The sequence below is a fragment of the Triticum aestivum genome, chromosome 7D, assembly GCF_018294505.1.
Source record: "Triticum aestivum cultivar Chinese Spring chromosome 7D, IWGSC CS RefSeq v2.1, whole genome shotgun sequence".
Taxonomy (NCBI): domain Eukaryota; kingdom Viridiplantae; phylum Streptophyta; class Magnoliopsida; order Poales; family Poaceae; genus Triticum; species Triticum aestivum.
Window position 1 is genome coordinate 103,256,627 of NC_057814.1, and position 21,242 is coordinate 103,277,868.

Genomic DNA, 21,242 nt, shown 5'->3' on the forward strand with positions numbered 1-21,242 from the left:
GTGCATGCCTCTTGACTTCTTTTGAAGCTGAACTTCCGGGCATGGGTCAAATATAGGAGTTGTATGAGGGTGACGAAGACTTTGGCCATGTTTGGGTGAAGCACGCAAGGGGCCAACCATTAGGTGATGACTATTTGATGCAAGATGGATATCTCTTCAAAAATGATCGTTTGTGCATTCCAAGAAGTTCTCTACGTGACAAGCTGGTTAGAGAGCTCCATTCAAGTGATCTTAGTGGCCATGTTGGACGGGACAAGACTATCGCTAACCTGGAAGCTCGCTACTTTTGGCCACAACTAAAGAGAGATGCTGGAAAGTTCGTTCAACGGTGCCCCGTATGTCAGACCTGCAAAGGCCAAGTCCAGAACACAGGGTTATACATGCCTTTGCCTGTTCCTGTTGCTCCATGGGAGGACATTTCTATGGACTTTGACTTGGGCTTGCCAAGAACAAGACGAGGAAGTGATGCTGTATTTGTGGTCGTGGATAGATTCTCTAAGATGGCTCATTTCATCCCATGCCGCAAGACAACGGATGCTCATCATGTGGCAAACCTATTCTTTCGAGAAGTGGTCAGACTTCATGGAGTTCCAAGGTCCATTGCCTCAGACCGTGATAGCAAGTTTCTTGCTGCATTTTGGCTCACTTTGTGGAAGCAATTCAACACTGAATTGAAATTTTCTAGCACTGCTCATCCACAAACAGATGGACAAACGGAAGTGGTGAACAAGTTTTTGGGTAATCTGATCCGTTGCATTTGTGGAGAAAGAAAGGGGCAATGGGATTTGGCTTTATCTCTTGCAAAGTTCTCCTACAATAACTCCAAGCATAGATCCACAGGAAGGAGCCCTTTTTCCATTGTCTACACTAAAGTTCCAACACATGTGGTGGACCTGGTGAAGCTTCCATCAAGGGGAAACTCAAAATCAGCATTGTCCTTTGCTGATAATTACACCGAGTTATTTGAAGAGATTCGCGGCGCTTTGGAAGCACAAAATCAGAAATATAAACAACTTGCTGATTGCAAAAAGAGGCCAAAATCATTCCAAGTCGGTGATAAGGTGATGGTCTACCTCCGAAAAGAGAGGCTGCCTTTAGGTGTTAAAGGGAAACTTAGGCAGCGAAGGTATGGGCCCTTCTCTATCATGAGGAAGATAAATGATAATGCTTATGTGATAGATCTTCCAAGTGACATGGGTATCTCCACCACTTTCAATGTTGCGGACTTGACTATCTACCATCCAGAAGAAGCGCTCTATAAAAACTCGAGGGCGAGTTCCAAACAACCAGGGGAGAATGATGAGGAACACTAGATGAGAAGAAAGAAAACACATGCCAGATCTGTTTGGCTACTTCTAGATGCTTCCACTCTAGTGTAGTATTTCTTTCCTTTTCTTTTCTATCCTACCTACTGTTTTCTAGAGTCTTCTAGTTGTGAGTAGCTATGAGTAGAATGGTGAAACTTACATAATGTTTTCTAGAGTATTCCAGCTATAAGTAGAAGTATGTGAAGGCTTCCCAAAGCCCTATAAATAGGGGTCCTCGCCTCTACTTTGGAGGCAGACTATGTACCCCTACCTATAATAGAACTTGTTGTTCTTATCTAAGATCTTGGAGTAGATCTTGTGCCCTAGGAGTTCTGGATTGAACTCTTGCTGCCCTATCAACCTACATTCGCCTCTAGAGCGATATCTAGCGCAGCACGTTGAAGCTGTTCCTTCAACACTTGTGCTGTACACATTGTAGCAGCAAGGTGGAGTTGCTCCTCCACAAACTTTGTGCTGCTTCACATGGTCCGACTTGTGTATAGTCTGGCCATGGTCTGGGGCGTGTCTGACTAGTGTCCAGGTTGTGTGCGTGAGTGCGTGTGTCCGTTGGCGAAGAACCAGGAGGTGAGCACGTCGCTAGCACCGGTAGTGGCCACGTCGTCCGCGTCCGAGCACGGCGGGTGCGTGAGCCAGTGGGTGCGGGGCGTGGGTAGTGGATGAGTGGGCGCGGCGTATGAGCGCGCGTATAAGTGTCCCCGAACCCCTGTGTATCGCTGTGTGGGTTGAGTTCGAGATCAAAGAAAAAACACCGTTGTTGCGGCAGGCGTTCGTGCGCCAGGAAAACCACCGCGTCCACTGCTGCTTCTTCTTCCTTCTTTCTTGTTTAGTGTGTGCTAAAGAGAGAAGTGTTCAGAGAGAGAGAGAGGAGTAGAGCTAGGGCCAGCTAGGGCAAGGGCTCAGCTCCAACAGCCACCGCAGCCATCGCCTTACTAACATAAACTTTAACTTCCTGCAAATTCGAAAATTAAGTTTGATAGCGGTGAAATTCCAAGTATATAAGCAACCATGTGCTTCATGTTTAATTTGGAAATACAATTCGCGACAGTTTTACACCCTGATAACCGGGATGCACTATGAACAATCGAGCGGTAGGCTTGTTCAACAAGCATACGATACTGATCGCAAAGGCCATCGTGAGAAACTGGTTCATCTGATAGTTCTTATTACCCCCTATTAAATGTAAGACGGCTAGTTTAGCTTAAAGAACTTCTTATCTTCTTATATTTTGGTACGGAGGTAGTATAAATTAGTTTTATCATGAGAAAATTAGTTTTAACATGTATGACAAAACTATTGGGTAGAGAAAGAAATATAACCTGCACGGTGCCGCAACCGTCCCCAAAATTTGCTGGCATATATAGGTTGATAATAAGCTTGTCCTCAAACTGCAGCTTACATTGAGGGCACTGGGAACAAAGATTTGATATGACCACACAGACTTAGGAAACAGATCAGTGCTCTCAACATAAAGCATATATAGTACATTGTACATCGTACTGGAAAAAGATTTATAATGACAATATACATGGACAAGGTTAAAATCATTCAGCTGGTACGTACCAACTGAAAAAGTTGAGAATCCTGCATATGGTGGTACGTACCTTAGCGTTTTCTTGCAGCCACTTCTCCAGACAAGATCTGCCGTACACATGTCCACAAGGAATGCAACTGCGTGTTGGGTGGCAGATATAATAAGATATAAAGAAGATCGATGATCAATTGTTTGTTTTCCAAAATTGTCGCTGATTCCATAGCTAAAATTTCCTACATCTATTATATTCAGTTATGAGAAATATATAGGGACTAATCCATAATATAGTACTCCCCAGATACATGAGAAGCCTCACCAGATGCGATGAAGACCTTCGCAGGTCCAGGGCTCCATACAGACTGAACATGTGTTCCCCGCCGACGGCTTCTCCTCGACGTTGACAACCTCGCGCCGCAAAGCATCTACTGCAGCCGCAAGCTCTGCGCTCTGTGTACTGTTGGAGTAATCGACGCCGTCATCACGTTCCTCCTCGTGGTCGTGGGTAGACGGCGCTGTCTCGGTGTGGTTCGCCGCTGGACTTCCAACGACAGCCCCGGTGCCGGTCTCCGCGGTGGGTAGTGGACGGGGCGCCTCTCCGTGCACCGTCTCCACCTCCACGTCCATGTCCTCCATACCGGGCGCTGGCGGCGAGGACGACATGGAATCCGGGAGCGGGGGTTTCGGGATTGAGCTAGGGCGGTAGGTGTCGATCGCCAAAAGAAACGACGCCTTATGTAAGCTTCTCCGCGTGCCTTCTATATTTCATGGTAAGAGATTGCTAACCAGGCCTATCGTCTGGTTTCTCCGCGTGCCTTCTACGTAGGACTATGGATCTGCAAACTCATCCTTATGGAGCCCCAACGGAACAAGGCAACGACCGACCTTAGATTGGAAAATCATTGATTTGTCTTTTTAGGGGACTCCGGCGATGAACGCCGAGTAGCCTCCGGCGACACGAACGCCGGACGAACCTCTCTCTTACACACACTCGGACATACAGAGGTGGAAGAAAGAGGGGGACACTAGATTTTCCGGCGACAAACGCCCCCGCCGCACGAACGGCGCCACACCGACGAACGGCGGTCTTTTTCCTTTCGAGCCCAAACTCGGTCGGCACCACACCGTACAACAATGGACTGGATTACATGGCTTAAATAGCCAGAGGCACACCAGCTCGCTAACCAACTCCAAGCGATCTGCATGCATCCACAACTAACCACTACATGCACATCCATATCCATCCGTGCTGCCCGCTAACAAACCAACGATGCGGCCGATTTTGTAGCTGCCCAAGACGTAGCGATCACGGGCTGCTCGGTCACCCGGCGCGTACGCACGCCCGTCCTGATCTTCATGACCTGGTCACCATCACGCGATCGCTAGCGCCTGCTGCAACAACCCTCGATCGCCATACGATCATGAGCCAGACCACACACCGGCTCGACCTAAGCACACACACGCTTACAACCGAAACGCATCGAGTACAAGATTATTCCTAACACTGCCATCCTTGCTTGAGGCCCTTGATCTCTTCAACAATCGGACCAGCTATTGAAAGGTTTTTCCTTGTGCCATTGATCATACAAACTGCTTCGTGACAATCAAGCTCGACTTGGATCCGCTGCACACCTAGCTCTCGTCCGAACTGTAGAGCTTTACGACAAGCTTTCAGCTCCATAATTTCAGGCCGTAAGCTATTTGGGAAGAACTGAGCTGCGGCTTCCCGAAAGGCGCCATCATGGTCACGCAAGACCACACCACCTCCTCCTTTATCTGCACTTTTTGACACCGCCCCGTCTGCATTAGCCAGAATCCAGCCCTGCTCCGGAGGGATCCATCTCTCTGGAGGTGGTTCCACGTTTGGTGTGGCTTTTTTCTGGACCACTTCGAGCTATTCATCCATGAATCTTGAGACCGAACTCGTTATATTGGGTGCATCTTCTATCCTCTTTCCGTCTCTAGCTTCGTTCCTTGCTAGCCAAACGCCATAGACACCGTGTAGCATCATTTCTTTCTCCTCATCCTTCGCATCACTCACCCAGTTCAACAACCACATTCCCACTGCAGAATTTGATTCCATCCCATCAGGTGGAGCCGTAGCAGGGAGTCCTCTTCTATCGGCCATCTCCTTCCAGAACAGTTGCGAGTGAGGACACAACCAAAATCTATGCATCAGCGTTTCCTCCCTGCCACATGGGGTACAAAAAACTCCCGGCTTGATTCTTCTCCTGTGTAACTCCGGCTTGATTTGTCTTGATAACACACGCTTCTCTTGTACTAGTAGTACACTAGATTCTAGCCCTAGATAGTCCATACCGACCTTGAAAATTGTAACAAAAATCTTATAAAATCATGCGTAAAAATATTACAACATTATACAATGTCAAACAAAAGAATTGGATAAATAGCCGATGGTAGGTGGATTATAAAAAAAGCACAAAAGGTAGCAAATATAGTATACACAATATAAAATTCTTACTAGTTTTTTTTTGTTTCTCCCAAACACTACCAAAAAATCAGTCGATCCCGAGTTCTAGGCTCTTTGCCAACTTCCGTTTCATGGGATCACGGCAAACACACAATTTGCCTAGTCTTAAACTTGGCAAACATAAGAACTCGGTACAGACTTTAGTTTGCCGAGAGCCGCATAGATTGAACTCGGCACATTGAAAACACCCTATAGTACCTTTCCCGAGAACTAGAGCTTGAACCAGGCAACTCGCCAACTAGGTGCCACGTGACACGAACGTTGGGGGTTGACGGATCCGTAACATCAAGGACACATTTGTCGAGTGCCACATACACATGACTCGGCAAAGATTTTTTTCAAATTCTTTTTTTGCCTGAAGAAAAAGTTTGTCGAGGGTTGTGACAAAGAACTCAATATAGTTGTAATGGTGTTTCCAGGTTCTGGCACGTGGCCTATTTTGCCGAGTTTACGGCTCTCGACAAACATTTGCCGAGTTCATGTACTTGCAAGCTCGGCAAACCACATGTTGGATGTTGGCAGGGGCATCCAGGCGCCGCAACCGCCAAGAGCTGTACCCACTAAAGGGTTCCTTTGTCGATCGAGTTTACTCTGCAAAACCTGCCATAAGTACCCTTTAAACTAATTGAATTTCTCTTAAGCCCCAGCAATTGAAAACATATACTCCCTCTATCCATATATATAGGGCCTAATACCCTTTTCGAGGTTACCTTTGACCACGGGTTGGAAAAATAATATATTACGTGCATGTTAAACAAAGCATATCATCAAATTGGAATGTGAAAGGAGTTTCTAGTGATACAATTTTTTATGTCATACATTTCCTATATTATTAATCTTATCAATTGTCAAAGGCAACATTGAAAATCTTATCAACATATACTCCTGCTTGCTTTTATTAGCAGAGAATGTGCAAGGACGGGTGAATTCACCAAACTGGAGCCCATCATTTTGTTGTCCTCCTAATGTTAAGGAAGAAGTGGTGCTTCATGAAGATCCACAGCTCATCTGGAGCAAACACGGCCGGTTCAGATTTGCTGCAAGCAGTACTCTTTCAACTGTAGCTATTTCTGCCCCTTCCAATGCAGCATTATCTCTGGTGATCAGAGACAAAAGTAGTGGAGATTCTGGTTCTGTGAAACAAACTCATTTTACCGAGATGGTAGCTGTGCAGACTTACATAATAGCTTTCCTTATTATGAAATTCCTGTGCAGTCAAGCGAGGCAGTCAATCAACGCTCTGAACAAGATCATCCGTGGCTTCCTATGGTGTTGAAAGAAGGAAGCAAGGGGCGGCCATTGTTCTGTGGCATGGACAGCGGTGTGTGCGCCCAAATGGGCCGGTGGCCTTGGGGTTCCAGACTTGAGGTGGATGAACGTGGCCATACCAGCATCTACCTTCGTCAGCACGCTGTAATCACGGCCACCTATCTTGCATGGCCACGTTCACGTTTGGCCATGCAAGGCAGGTGGCCGTGGTTACACTAGTAGAAAACAGGGCTTTGGTTCGGGCCTGGTCAGCCCACTAGTCCCGGTTCTGCACGAATCGGAACCCATGGGGGCATTCGTCCCGGTTCATGAGCCCAGGGGGCCGGCCGGGGCCTCATGGGCATTGGTCCCGGTTTGTCTGGACCCATTTGTCCCGGTTCTAAGCACGACCCGGGACCAGTGGTCCTCGCTCCTGGCCCACATACATTGGTCCCGATTCGTGCCTAGAACCGGGACAGAAAGGGGAGCTTTAGTCCCGGTTCCTGCCACGAACCGGGACAAATGAGTTGCCTATATATACCCTGTTGGAAATATGCCCTAGAGGCAATAATAAATGGTTATTATTATATTTCTTTGTTCATGATAATTGTCTATTGTTCATGCTATAATTGTGTTATCCGGAAATCGTAATACATGTGTGAATATATAGACCACAACGTGTCCCTAGTAAGCCTCTAGTTGACTAGCTCGTTGATCAACAGATAGTCATGGTTTCCTGACTATGGACATTGGATGTCATTGATAACGGGATCACATCATTAGCAGAATGATGTGATGGACAAGACCCAATCCTAAGCATAGCATAAAAGTTCGTGTAGTTCGTTTGCTAGAGCTTTTCCAATGTCAAGTATCTTTTCCTTAGACCATGAGATCGTGTAACTCCCGGATGCCGTAGGAGTGCTTTGGGTGTACCCAACGTCACAACGTAACTGGGTGACTATAAAGGTACACTACGGGTATCTCTGAAAGTGTCTGTTGGGTTGACACGGATCGAGACTGGGATTTGTCACTCCGTATGACGGAGAGGTATCTCTGGGCCCACTCGGTAATGCATCATCATAATGAGCTCAATGTGACTAAGGAGTTAGCCACGGGATCATGCATTACGGTACGAGTAAAATGACTTGCCGGTAACGAGATTGAACAAGGTATTGGGATACCGACGATCGAATCTCGGGAAAGTAACGTACCGATTGACAAAGGGAATTGTATACGGGATTGATTGAATCCTCGACATCGTGGTTCATCCGATGAGATCATCGTGGAACATGTGGGAGCCAACATGGGTATCCAGATCCCGCTGTTGGTTATTGACCGGAGAGGCGTCTCGGTCATGTCTGCATGTCTCCCGAACCCGTAGGGTCTACACACTTAAGGTTCGGTGACGCTAGGGTTGTAGAGATATTAGTATGCGGAAACCCGAAAGTTGTTCGGAGTCCCGAATGAGATCCCGGACGTCACGAGGAGTTCCGGAATGGTCCGGAGGTGAAGAATTATATATAGGAAGTCCAGTTTCGGCCACCGGGAAAGTTTCGGGGGTTATCGGTATTGTACCGGGACCACCGGAAGGGTCCCGGGGGTCCACCGGGTGGCGCCACCTATCCCGGAGGGCCCCATGGGCTGAAGTGGGAAGGGAACCAGCCCTTAGTGGGCTGGGGCGCCCCCCATGGGCCTCCCCCTGCGCCTAGGGTTGGAAACCTGGGGGTGGGGGGCGCCCCACTTGACTTGGGGGGGAAGTTCCCCCCCCTGGCCGCCGCCCCCCCTTGTAGATGGGTCCCAAGGCCGGCGCCCCCCCTCCAGGGGGCCTATATATAGTGGGGGGAGGGAGGGCAGCAGCACCACAGCCCCTGGCACCTCCCTCTCCCCCTGCAACACCTCTCCCTCTCGCAGAAGCTTGGCGAAGCCCTGCCAAGATCCCGCTACTTCCACCACCACGCCGTCGTGCTGCTGGATCTCCATCAACCTCTCCTTCCACCTTGCTGGATCAAGAAGGAGGAGACGTCTCTGCTCCGTACGTGTGTTGAACGCGGAGTTGCCGTCCGTTCGGCACTCGGTCATCGGTGATTTGGATCACGGCGAGTACGACTCCATCAACCCCGTTCATTGGAACGCTTCCGCTCGCGATCTACAAGGGTATGTAGATGCACTCCTTTCCCCTCGTTGCTAGTATACTCCATAGATGGATCTTGGTGATGCGTAGGAAATTTTAAAATTCTGCTACGATCCCCAACATACCCCATCGCCGCAGCAGAGCACTCCATAGTGCTCTGTTTTTTCTGGCCGGCAAGGGGAGGGCATTTGGCTGCTCTAGCTCACCTCCTATGCACATGAGGTGTTCGATGAAATTCCCGGGCCACACTAGTTAAGGTTTCTCCTCTCGAAGCTCGACCTCCGAGCTCCATTTTTCCAGAGATTTGTCTGAAGGGGAACGCAGCAGAAAACAAAAAAATTTCGACCTACGCACCAGCCCAGGACCACTATGGAGACTGCATACATGGTTTGATCTTTTTCGTTACCGACTCATAGCGCAGCGGGAAGTAGAGTCGATGACGATCGGCGGTGCAGATCCCCGCAGCTAGGATTTACAACCTCCCAACCGCGAGGGTGTATACCCTCATCTGCTCCTCAGACAACCCTCCGGGAGGCGGTCGAACAGCCCCCCCCCCCGATGGTGTCGCGGACAGCCCTTCGGGAGGACCTTCGAAACTCGAACAGTCACTCGGACAGCCCTTCGGGAGGACCTTCGAAACTCGGACGGTCACACGGACAGCCCTTCGGGAGGCACTCACGAACTAAGACCGAAACTACGATCTCTCTACAGAGTTGCACACATACGGTGTCCTCTATCCGGCAGGGCTTCGCCGTCCAGAACTAGTTCCTGCCGGAACCCAGACAGCCTTACGGCTCTACGAAACTATTTTCGTGGGAGGGAGAGAAGAAGCCAGATAATGCATGGCATGTGTATGAGAGAAAGGGATGATCCTTTAGGCAGCCCCCTCCACCCCTATTTATAGGCCAAGCCCAAGGGTGGCTTCTCCAAGAAGCCAAGGGGGGAAATACCGAAAAGGCCCTCAAGGTGGCTTCTCCAAGAAGCCAAGGGGGGAAATACCGAAAAGGCCCTCAAGGTGGCTTCTCCAAGAAGCCAAGCAAAAAGCACTTTCACTATTCATGACGACATTTTTCAGCGTCCGTTTGAACTGAAAATATTTATCTGGGCTCAGAACATTTCCAGTACCCACTAAAATAATTTTCAACGCGTTCCGAAACAATTTCGGTTTAGTGATTTTCATCTGCGAAAAGCAAACAAGAATGCGTTTTCACTATTCATGAAGACAATTTTTCGCGTCCACTAAATCCGAAAATATTTCTGTGGGTCTTAGAATAATTCCAGTACCCACTAAAATGATTTTGGATTCGTTCTGAAACAATTTCATATTAGTGAATTTCATCTGCGAAAAACATCTGAAGTGGTTCCGGCAGCTCCGGAGCATATCCGGTTATTATCCCGGAAAATTCCAGAAAGCTTCCAGAATGATTCTGGCATCCTCCAAGAATTATCAGGCATGTGCCGAAACCAATTTGACTTTATGGTATCCCCTGAAACAACCTTTCAGTTTCACCGGAACTCATCCAGTGACCTCTCCGCGGAACTTTTCCGCTGTCCGAAACTTTTCCGGTGTCCGAAACTTTTTCGGTGATTTTCTCTCAATCCCTGTCTAGTATTCAGCAGATAGATGACCCTTAAGCGTGTGACCCTATAGGTTCGGTGAAGTATAGACATGACCCGGAACCCCTTCCGATCAATGATCAACATCGGAGCCGTGGACACCCAGATTGACCCCTATACCCACACGAATAAATATTTGAGTGAACCTCCAGTTGCCGTGTGCTATTCCTGTTGCTTCACGATATATCACAAACACCTGAGGTGAGATTTATTCCATCCCCGTGGGCCAACACTTTGTCCACTATGCAAGTTACCTCGTTACCGGTTTTGTTCTCTTTTCTCGTTTCGTGTTCCGGCATCCCCGTGATCAAATCACAAAGTGTCTGGCCAGACGATGATGGACACCGTAACACCGAGAGGGCCCGAGTATATCTCTGCATCGTCGGAGGAGCAAATCCCAATCTCGAGCTATCAAGTTACTTAACATACTTTCCCATGAACCCGTAAGCCGCTGTAATAGCCATCCAGTTACGGATGACGTTTAACAAACCCCAAAGTTCATGAAGCAAGCATGAAGAAACTCGATACTCTCATGGTCTAAGGAATTATGCAAACATTAACTATCTCTGTGTTATAAACCATTAACTTGTGACGAATGTATCTCATAGCATAACATCAATTCAGGTCGATTCAACACAAATGTCCTTCCTGACATTGTGCCCTCAAAGTTGCTTGGCATAGACATGCCCATGATTGGGAAAACATAATCATCATGCAACACTTGAGCTAGTCTTAGAGGCACGACTAGGAATACATTTTACCGTTTATTATTCCACACGTGCATATGGGTTCTCCCCAGAGCCTTTATGGATATACGGGCTCAGGAACCAAAGCAGTTATAGCATGGAACATAAACATAATTATGAACAGGGAGATAATCAATAACATTTATTATTGCCTCTAGGGCATATCTCCTACATTGTCTAGGTTTAGTGGTCCGTCACGCCCCGTCCCATCTTCACCGCCGTCGATCGCCCACGCCGATCTCGTCGCCGACACCACCGTGGTGAGCCTCTTGTTCTTATCTTCTTTCTGAAAGAAAAAAATTCTTACTTTAGATAGATACTTGTCTAATTTTCTTACTTTTGACACACATAATTATATATAATGCACGCAGATGAACCGACAATGGATGTACGGTGACAGACACACCTCCGAGTACATTAAGGGCGTGCATAATTTTCTCGAAATGGCTGAGGCAAACAAGCAGAATGGTTTTATGTGTTGTCCATGCCCTAATTGTGGGAATACGAAGTCTTACTCTGACCGAAAAATCCTTCACACCCACCTGCTTTATAAGGGTTTCATGCCACACTATAATGTTTGGACGAAGCACGGAGAAATAGGGGTTATGATGGAAGACAACGAAGAAGAAGAGGACGATGGCAATTATGTGCCCCTGAATACAGTGATGCTGCAACGGGGGAAGCTGCTGAAGATCAAGAGGAACCAGACGAAGTCCCGATGATGATGATCTCCGCTGGGTCATTGTTGATGCAAGGACACAATGCAAAAGTCAAAAGGAGAAGCTGAAGTTCGATCGCGTGTTAGAGGATCACAAAAAAGGGTTGTACCCCAATTGTGAAGATGGCAACACAAAGCTCGGTACCGTACTGGAATTGCTGAAGTGGAAGGCAGAGAATGCTGTGCCTGACAAAGGATTTGAGAAGCTACTGAAAATATTGAAGAAGAAGCTTCCAAAAGATAACGAATTGCCCGACAGTACGTACGCAGCAAAGAAGGTCGTATGCCCTCTAGGATTGGAGGTGCAGAAGATACATGCATGCCCTAATGACTACATCCTCTACCGCGGTGCGTACGAGGATTTGAACGCATGCCCGGTATGCGGTGTATTGCGGTATAAGATCAGACGAGATGACCCTGGTGATGTTGACAGCGAGCCCCCAGGAAGAGGGTTCCTGCGAAGGTGATGTGGTATGCTCCTATAATACCACGGTTGAAACGTCTGTTCAGAAACGAAGAGCATGCCAAGTTGATGCGATGGCACAGAGAGGGCCGTAAGAAAGACGGGAAGTTGAGAGCACCCGCTGACGGGTCACAGTGGAGAAAAATTGACAGAAAGTACTGGGATGAGTTTGCAGGTGACCCAAGGAACGTATGGTTTGGTTTAAGCGCGGATGGCATTAATCCTTTTGGGGAGCAGAGCAGCAATCACAACACCTGGCCCGTGACTCTATGTATGTATAACCTTCCTCCTTGGATGTGCATGAAGTGGAAGTTCATTATGATGCCAGTTCTCATCCAAGGCCCTAAGCAACCCGGCAATGACATTGATGTGTACCTAAGGCCATTAGTTGAAGAACTTTTACAGCTGTGGAATGGAAACGGTGTACGTGTGTGGGATGAGCACAAACAGGAGGAATTTAACTTGCACGCGTTGCTGTTTGTAACCATCAACGATTGGCCCGCTCTCAGTAACCTTTCAGGACAGACAAACAAGAGATACCACGCATGCACGCACTGTTTAGCTGACACCGAAAGTATATACCTGGACAAATGTAGGAAGAATGTGTACCTGGGCCATCGTCGATTTCTTCCGACCAACTGATAACCCACAAGTATAAGGGATCGCAACAGTTTTCGAGGGTAGAGTATTCAACCCAAATTTATTGATTCGACACAAGGGGAGCCAAAGAATATTCTCAAGTATTAGCAGTTGAGTTGTCAATTCAACCACACCTTGATAACTTAGTATCTGCAGCAAAGTATTTAGTAGCAAAAAGTAATATGGAAGTAACGGTATGGTAGCAAAAGTAATATTTTTTGGGTTTTGTAGTGATTGTAACAGTAGCAACAGAAAAGTAAAATAAGCGGAGAACAATATGTGAAAAGCTCGTAGGCATTGGATCGGTGATGGAGAATTATGCCGGATGCGGTTCATCATGTAACAATCATAACATAGGGTGACACAGAACTAGCTCCAATTCATCAATGTAATGTAGGCATGTATTCCGAATATAGTCATACGTGCTTATGGAAAAGAACTTGCATGACATCTTTTGTCCTACCCTCCCGTGGCAGCGGGGTCCTAAGGGATATTAAGGCCTCCTTTTAATAGAGTACCGGACCAAAGCATTAACACATAGTGAATATATGAACTCCTCAAACTACGGTCATCACCGGGAGTGGTCCGGATTATTGTCACTTCGGGGTTGCCGGATCATAACACATAGTAGGTGACTATAGACTTGCAAGATAGGATCAAGAACTCACATATATTCATGAAAACATAATAGGTTCAGATCTGAAATCATGGCACTTGGGCCCTAGTGACAAGCATTAAGCATAGCAAAGTCATAGCAACATCAATCTCAGAACATAGTGGATACTAGGGATAAAACCCTAACAAAACTAACTCGATTACATGATAAATCTCATCCAACGCATCACCGTCCAGCAAGCCTACGATGGAATTACTCACGCACGGCGGTGAGCATCATGAAATTGGTGATGGAGGATGGTTGATGATGATGACGGCGACAAATTCCCCTTTCCGGAGCCCCGAACAGACTCCAGATCAGCCCTCCCGAGAGAGTTTAGGGCTTGGCGGCGGCTCCGTATCGTAAAACGCGATGAATCTTTCTCTCTGATTTTTTTCTCCCTGAACACGAATATATGGAGTTGGAGTTGAGGTCGGTGGAGCTCCAGGGGGCCCACGTGGCAGGGGGCGCGCCCGCCACCCTTGTGGAAAGGGTGTGGCCCCCCTAGCCTTGATTCTTTCGCCAGTATTTTTTATTATTTCCAAAAATAATCTCCGTGAAGTTTTAGGTCATTCCGAGAACTTTTGTTTCTGCACAAAGATAACACCATGGCAATTCTGCTGAAAACAACGTCAGTCCGGGTTAGTTCCATCCAAATCATGCAAGTTAGAGTCCAAAACAAGGGCAAAAGTGTTTGGAAAAGTAGATACGGCGGAGACGTATCAACTCCCCCAAGCTTAAACCTTTGCTTGTCCTCAAGCAATTCAGTTGACAAACTAAAAGTGATAAAGAAAAACTTTTACAAACTCTGTTTGCTCTTGTTGTTGTAAATATGTAAAGCCAGCATTCAAGTTTTCAGCAAAGATTATGAACTAACCATATTCACAATAACTCTTAGGTCTCATGTTTACTCATGTCAATGGCATAATCAACTAGCGAGCAATAATAATAAATCTCGGATGACAACACTTTCTCAAAACAATCATGATATGATATAACAAGATGGTATCTCGCTAGCCCTTTCTGAGACCGCAAAACATAAATGCAGAGCACCTTTAAAGATCAAGGGCTGACTAGACATTGTAATTCATGGTAAAAGAGATCCAATCATAGTCATACCCAATATAAATTAACAGTAATGAATGCAAATGAAAGCGGTGCTCTCCAGCTGGTGCTTTTTAATAAGAGGGTGATGACTCAACATAAAAGTAAATAGATAGGCCCTTCGCAGAGGGAAGCAGGGATTTGTAGAGGTGCCAGAGCTCGGTTTTGAAATAGAGATAAATAATATTTTGAGCGGCATACTTTCATTGTCAACATAACAACCGAGGGATGGCGATATCTTCCATGCTACACACATTATAGGCGGTTCCCAAACAGAATGGTAAAGGTTTTACTCCCCCTCTACCAACAAGCATCAATCCATGGCTTGCTCGAAACAACGAGTGCGGGGAGTTTTGTTTGCAATTATTTTGATTTGATTTGCGTAAAGCATGGGACTGGGCATCCCGGTGACCAGCCATTTTCTCGTGAGTGAGGAGCGGAGTCCACTCCTCTTGAGAATAACCCGCCTAACATGGAAGATATGTACAGCCCTAGTTGATACATGAGCTATTCAAGCATACAAAATAGGATTTCATTTGAAGGTTGGAGTTTGGCACATATAAATTTACTTGGAACGGCAGGTAGATACCGCATATAGGAAGGTATGGTGGACTCATATGGAATAACTTTGGGGTTTAAGGGATTGGATGCACAAGCAGTATTCCCGCTTAGTACAAGTGAAGGCTAGCAAAAGACTGGGAAGCGACCAACTAGAGAGCGACAACAGTCATGAACATGCATTAAAATTAATGAACATTGAGTGCAAGCATGAGTAGGATATAATCCACCATGAACATAAATATCGTGAAGGCTATGTTGATTTTGTTTCAACTACATGTGTGAACATGTGCCAAGTCAAGTCACTCGAATCATTCAAAGGAGGATACCACCCTATCATACCACATCACAACCATTTTAATAGCATGTTGGCACGCAAGGTAAACCATTATAAATCCTAGCTAATTAAGCATGGCATAAGCAACTATAACTCTAATTGTCATTGCAAACATGTTTATTCATAATAGGCTGAATCAGGAACGATGAACTAATCATATTTACAAAAACAAGAGAGGTCGAGTTCATACCAGCTTCTCTCATCTCAATCAGTCCATCATATATCGTCATAATTACCCTTCACTTGCACGACCAAACGATGTGAATAATAATAGTGCACGTGCATTGGACTAAGCTGGAATCTGCGGGCACTCAATAAACAGGAGAAGACAAGGCAATATGGGCTCTTCGTTAAATCAACAATAATGCATATAAGAGCCACTTCAACAATTTAATCATGGTCTTCTCCTATCGACCCCCAAAGAAAAGAAAAGAAAAAAAAGAAACTATTTACACGGGAAAGCTCCCAACAAGCAAAAGAAGAACGGGAAATCTTTTTGGGTTTTCTTTTAATTATTACTACTACAACAAGAAAGTAAACTAGCTAAAAGCTACTACTAATTCTTTTTGGTTTTTCTTAAGGTTTATCAAACACACAAGAAGAAAGCAAGAAAAAGAAAATAAACTAGCTGGATAGTACAATGAAAGAGTATGAGCACCGACAACTAGCAATGAGTGTGTGAACATGAATATAATGTCGGTGAGAAATACGTACTCCCCCAAGCTTAGGCTTTTGGTCTAAGTTGGTCTATTGCCACGGCTGGCCTGGCGGATATCCAGAGTTGTAGTTGGGGTCGTACTGAGATGAAGAAGCCTCTGATTCCACTGGTTGGCAATTACTTCCGGATCCCACTGGTAATTAGACTGTCGTGGAGGACCAAATTGTGGTTCCGGCTCTGGCTCTGTAGCTGATGTAGGGTTCCGGTAGGCGTGAATTGCCGCCAGCAGAACAAGATACTGGCCTGCAGATAAATCAAACAAGGAAGGAGCAGGCAAGGTAATAGTTTCAGGGTGATGTTTATCAAAGAACAATTTGTATTTAAGTGCCCTTTCCCTATTCTTAACAATAAAATCATGCGCTACCATACTCTTGTAATCTAAATAAACATTAGGCAACAATTTTTCTTCTTTTTCATAGTGCCTAATAGGTATGTTATAGTATACAGCAAGGCGTGAAGCATAGACACCTCCAAAGATGGGGCCCTTTGTACGGTTCAGACTTAACCGTTTGGCAATAATACCGCCCATACTAACAGAGTCATCACAGAATAAACCATGGAACAAAATAATAATATCAGGGACACTAAGGTTTCCATAGTTTCCACGACCAATTAAGCAACGACTAGCAAATATTGCAAAGTAGCGTAAAACAGGAAAATGTATGCTAGTGATTCTTGCATCGGAAACCTTCCTAGTTTCCCCTACAGTAATAGTATCAATAAACCCATCCACATCTCTACGATGTGGTTCCTCTAAGCTACCCTCGAAAGGTATTTTGCAAACCCTGCAAAATTCATATAGTGACATCTTCTTAACCACATTATATAAATGAAACTCTACTGAAGGAGGTGATTCCTTAGGATAATAGTAGAAGTTTTGCACAAAAGTATTGGTGAGTAAGAGATACTGTTCGCGTTGGTCGCGGAGGAAGTCGGTGAGGCCTGCATTCTCAGCCAATTCACATGAATCATCATAAACCCCGGCTGCTCTCAAGAAATCATCACAAGGCCATTCACACGGCCGAACCTTCGCGGTACGAGGCAGATCATATTTGGGCCTCTCTTCTTCTTCACTTTGTTTTTCCTTCGAGCTTTGGCTCGATGAGCCCCTAAAAAATCTCTTCATCATTTTCTGAAAATTCTGAATTTTTTTGTAACTTCAAATAAAAGTGAACCAAGCTCAACAAAATTGATAGGAACTACTCCTACAAGTGCCTAGAGGCTATATCATGCATTAGAACTACTTGGAACCATATAGATTTGACATGCAAGCTCAAGAACATGGTCAGCTAGGCAGCACAAATTTGCAATGAATAAATCACTAGAACAAAAACTAATTGGACCATTGGAGGAGTCACATACCAAGGAATAATCCCCCAAAGCAGTTTTGTGAGAGCTGCTTTGAGCAAGGAGATCGAAAATCGTAGCAAAATGAGCTAGAACTCGTGCTTGAGCTGGTTGGTGATTTTTTTGGGAGGAAGGAGTGTGTGGGTGCAGGAATAAGTGGAGGGGAGCCACCATGGGCCCACGAGGCAGAGGGCGCGCCCTGTAGGGGTGGGCGCGCCCTGGACCCTCGTGGCCAGGTGCTTGCCCCCCCTCCTGTGTTCTCAGTGCCAGATATTCTCAAATATTCCAGAAAAAATCATATTTCAATTACGGGGCATTTGGAGAACTTTTATTTTTGGGGTATTTTTTTATTGCACAGATAAATCAGAAAACAGACAGAAAATATTATTTTTACTTTATTTCAACTAAACAACAGAAAGTAAAAGGAGGGTAGAGAAGGTTGTGCTTTCTAACTTCATCCATCTCATGCTCATCAAAAGGAATCCACTAACAAAGTTGATCAAGTCTTGTTAACAAACTCATTCCGAATCGCATGAAACCGAAGAATTTTCGAATAGCACTATGTTACCTCAACGGGGATATGCACATCCCCAATAATAAGAATATCATATCTCTTTTAAACAGTAGGAAGAGGAAACTCAAAACCTCCAAAAATAATCGATGGAATTTTTCCAATAGAGTTGATACTATGAACTTGAGGTTGTTTCCTCGGAAAGTGTACCGTATGCTCATTATCATTAACATGAAAATTCACATTGCCTTTGTTGCAATCAATAACAGCCCATGCAGTATTCAAAAAGGGTCTTCCAAGAATAATAGACATACTATCGTCCTCGGGAATATCAAGAATAACAAAGTCCGTTAAAATAGTAACGTTTGCAACCACAACATGCACATCCTCACAAATACCGACTGGATAGCAGTTGATTTATCAGCCATTTATAAAGATATTTCAGTAGGTGTCAACTTATTCAAATCAAGTCTATGATATAAAGAGAGAGGCATAACACTAACACCGGCTCCAAGGTCACATAAAGCAGTTTTAACATAGGAGCATGGTATAGTTGGTACTCCTGGATCTCCTAACTTCTTTGGTATTCCATCCTTAAAAGTGTAATTAGCAAGCATGGTGGAAATTTCAGCTTCCGGTATCTTCCTTTTATTAGTAACAATTTCTTTCATATACTTAGCATAAGGATTCATTTTGAGCATATCAGTCAAACGCATATGCAAGAAGATAGGTCTAATCATTTCAGCAAAGCGCTCAAAATCCTCATCATCCTTTTTCTTGGATGGTTTGGGAGGAAAAGGCATGGGTTTCTGAACCCATGGCTCTCTTTCTTTGTCGTGCTTCCTAGCAACAAAGTCTCTCTTATCATAACGTTGATTCTTTGATTGTGGGTTATCAAGATCAACAGCAGGTTCAGTTTCTACATCATTATCATTGCTAGGTTGAGCATCAACATGAACATTGTCATTAACATTATCACTAGGTTCATGTTCATCACCAGATTGTGTTTCAGCATCAGAAATAGAAATATAATTGGGATTCTCAGGTGTGTCTACAACAGGTTCACCAGAAGCATGCAAAGTCCTATCATTTTTCTTTTTCTTCTTTTTAGAAGGACTAGGTGCATCAGTATTATTTCTCTGAGAATCCTGCTCAATTCTCTTAGGATGGCCTTCAGGATACAAAGGTTCCTGAGTCATTTTACCAGCTCTAGTAGCCACTCTAACAACAAAATCATTATTCTTACTATTTAATTCATTGAGCAAATCATTCTGAGCTTTAAGTACTTGTTCTACTTGAGTGGTAACCATAGAAGCATGTTTACTAATGAGTTTAAGTTCACCTTTAACTCTAGACATATAATCACTCAAGTGTTCAACCATATAAGCATTGCGTTTTAATTCTCTACCAAAAATAAGCATTGAAGTTTTCATGCTTAACCATAAAATTATCAAACTCATCCAAACATCGGCTAGCAAACTTAGTAGGAGGGATTTCAGCTTTATCATATCTATAGAGAGAAGTTACCTTTACTACCTGTGTCGGGTTATCAAGACCATGTGTTTCTTCAATAGGTAATGGATTAAAATCATGTATTTCTTCAAAAGGCGGTAAATTAAGACCATGTGTTTCCTCAACCGGAGGTAAATTCTGAACATCTTCAGCTTTTATACCTTTTTCATTCATAGATTTCTTTGCCTCTTGCATATCTTCTGGACTAAGAAATAGAACACCCCTTTTCTTCGGAGTTGGCTTAGGAGTTGGTTCAGGAAGTGTCCAATTATTTTCATTAGTCAACATATTATTCAATAGAATTTCAGCTTCATCTGGTGTTATTTCCCTGAAAACACAACCAGCACAAGTATCCAAGTGGTCTCTGGAAGCATCGGTTAGTCCATTATAAAAGATATCAAGGATTTCATTTTTCTTGAGAGGATGATCAGGCAAAGCATTAAGTAATTGGAGAAGCCTCCCCCAAGCTTGTGGGAGACTCTCTCCTTCAATTTGCACAAAATTATATATTTCCCTCAAAGCAGCTTGTTTCTTATGAGCAGGGAAATATTTAGCAGAGAAGTAATAAATCATATCCTGGGGACTACGCACAGAACCAGGATCAAGAGAATTAAACCATATCTTAGCATCATCCTTTAATGAGAACGGAAATATTTTAAGGATATAAAAGTAGCGAGTTCTCTCATCATTAGTAAATAGGGTGGCTATATCATTTAATTTAGTAAGATATGCCACAACAGTTTCAGATTCATAGCCATAGAAAGGATCAGACTCAACCAAAGTAATTATATCAGGATCAACAGAGAATTCATAATCGTTATCAGTAACGAAGATAGGTGAAGTAGCATAAGCAGGATCATATTTCATTCTAGCATTCAGAGTTTATTGTTTAAGCTTAGCTAATAATTTCTAAAGATCGCTTCTATCATTGCAAGCAAGAAAGTCTCTTTTAGTCTCTTCATCCATGATATAGCCCTCACGCACAACAGGCAATTCATATTTATTGGGGGAGCCTTCATCATCACTTTCATCAATACTATTAGTTTCAGTAATTTCATTCTCTCTAGCCCTAGCAAGTTGTTCATCAAGAAATTCACCATGTGGCACAGTAGTATCAAGCATAGAAGTAGTTTCATCATAAGTATCATGCATAACAGAAGTGGCATCATCAATAACATGCGACATATCAGAATTAATAGCAGAAGCAGGTTTAGGTGTCGCAAGCTTACTCAAAATAGAAGGTGAATCAAGTGCAGAGCTAGATGGCAGTTCCTGACCTCCCCTCGTAGTCGAGGGATAAATTTTTGTTTTTGCGTCTTTCAAGTTCTTCATAGTGACCAGCAGATATAAATCCCAAGTGACTCAAAGAATAGTGCTATGCTCCCCGGCAACGGCGCCAGAAAATAGTCTTGATAACCCACAAGTATAGGAGATCGCAACAATTTTCGAGGGTAGAGTATTCAACCCAAATTTATTGATTCGACACAAGGGGAGCCAAAGAATATTCTCAAGTATTAGCAGTTGAGTTGTCAATTCAACCACACCTGGATAACTTAGTATCTGCAGCAAAATATTTAGTACCAAAGTAATA

The 21,242-nt window shown here is 44.6% G+C and overlaps 1 protein-coding gene across 1 annotated transcript; it reads right to left on the reverse strand.

Annotated features, from left to right (window-relative positions):
• Nucleotides 1-2,211: 2,211 nt before the first annotated feature.
• On the reverse strand, nucleotides 2,212-4,271 carry LOC123170903 (E3 ubiquitin-protein ligase RFWD3-like). The gene is made up of 4 exons (XM_044588621.1): nucleotides 3,176-4,271; nucleotides 2,930-2,996; nucleotides 2,645-2,734; nucleotides 2,212-2,277 (listed from the first exon to the last, which is right to left on the reverse strand). The coding sequence occupies exons 1-4, from the start codon at nucleotides 3,517-3,519 to the stop codon at nucleotides 2,212-2,214; spliced, it is 567 nt and encodes a 188-aa protein (XP_044444556.1). The 5' UTR covers nucleotides 3,520-4,271.
• Nucleotides 4,272-21,242: the final 16,971 nt, after the last annotated feature.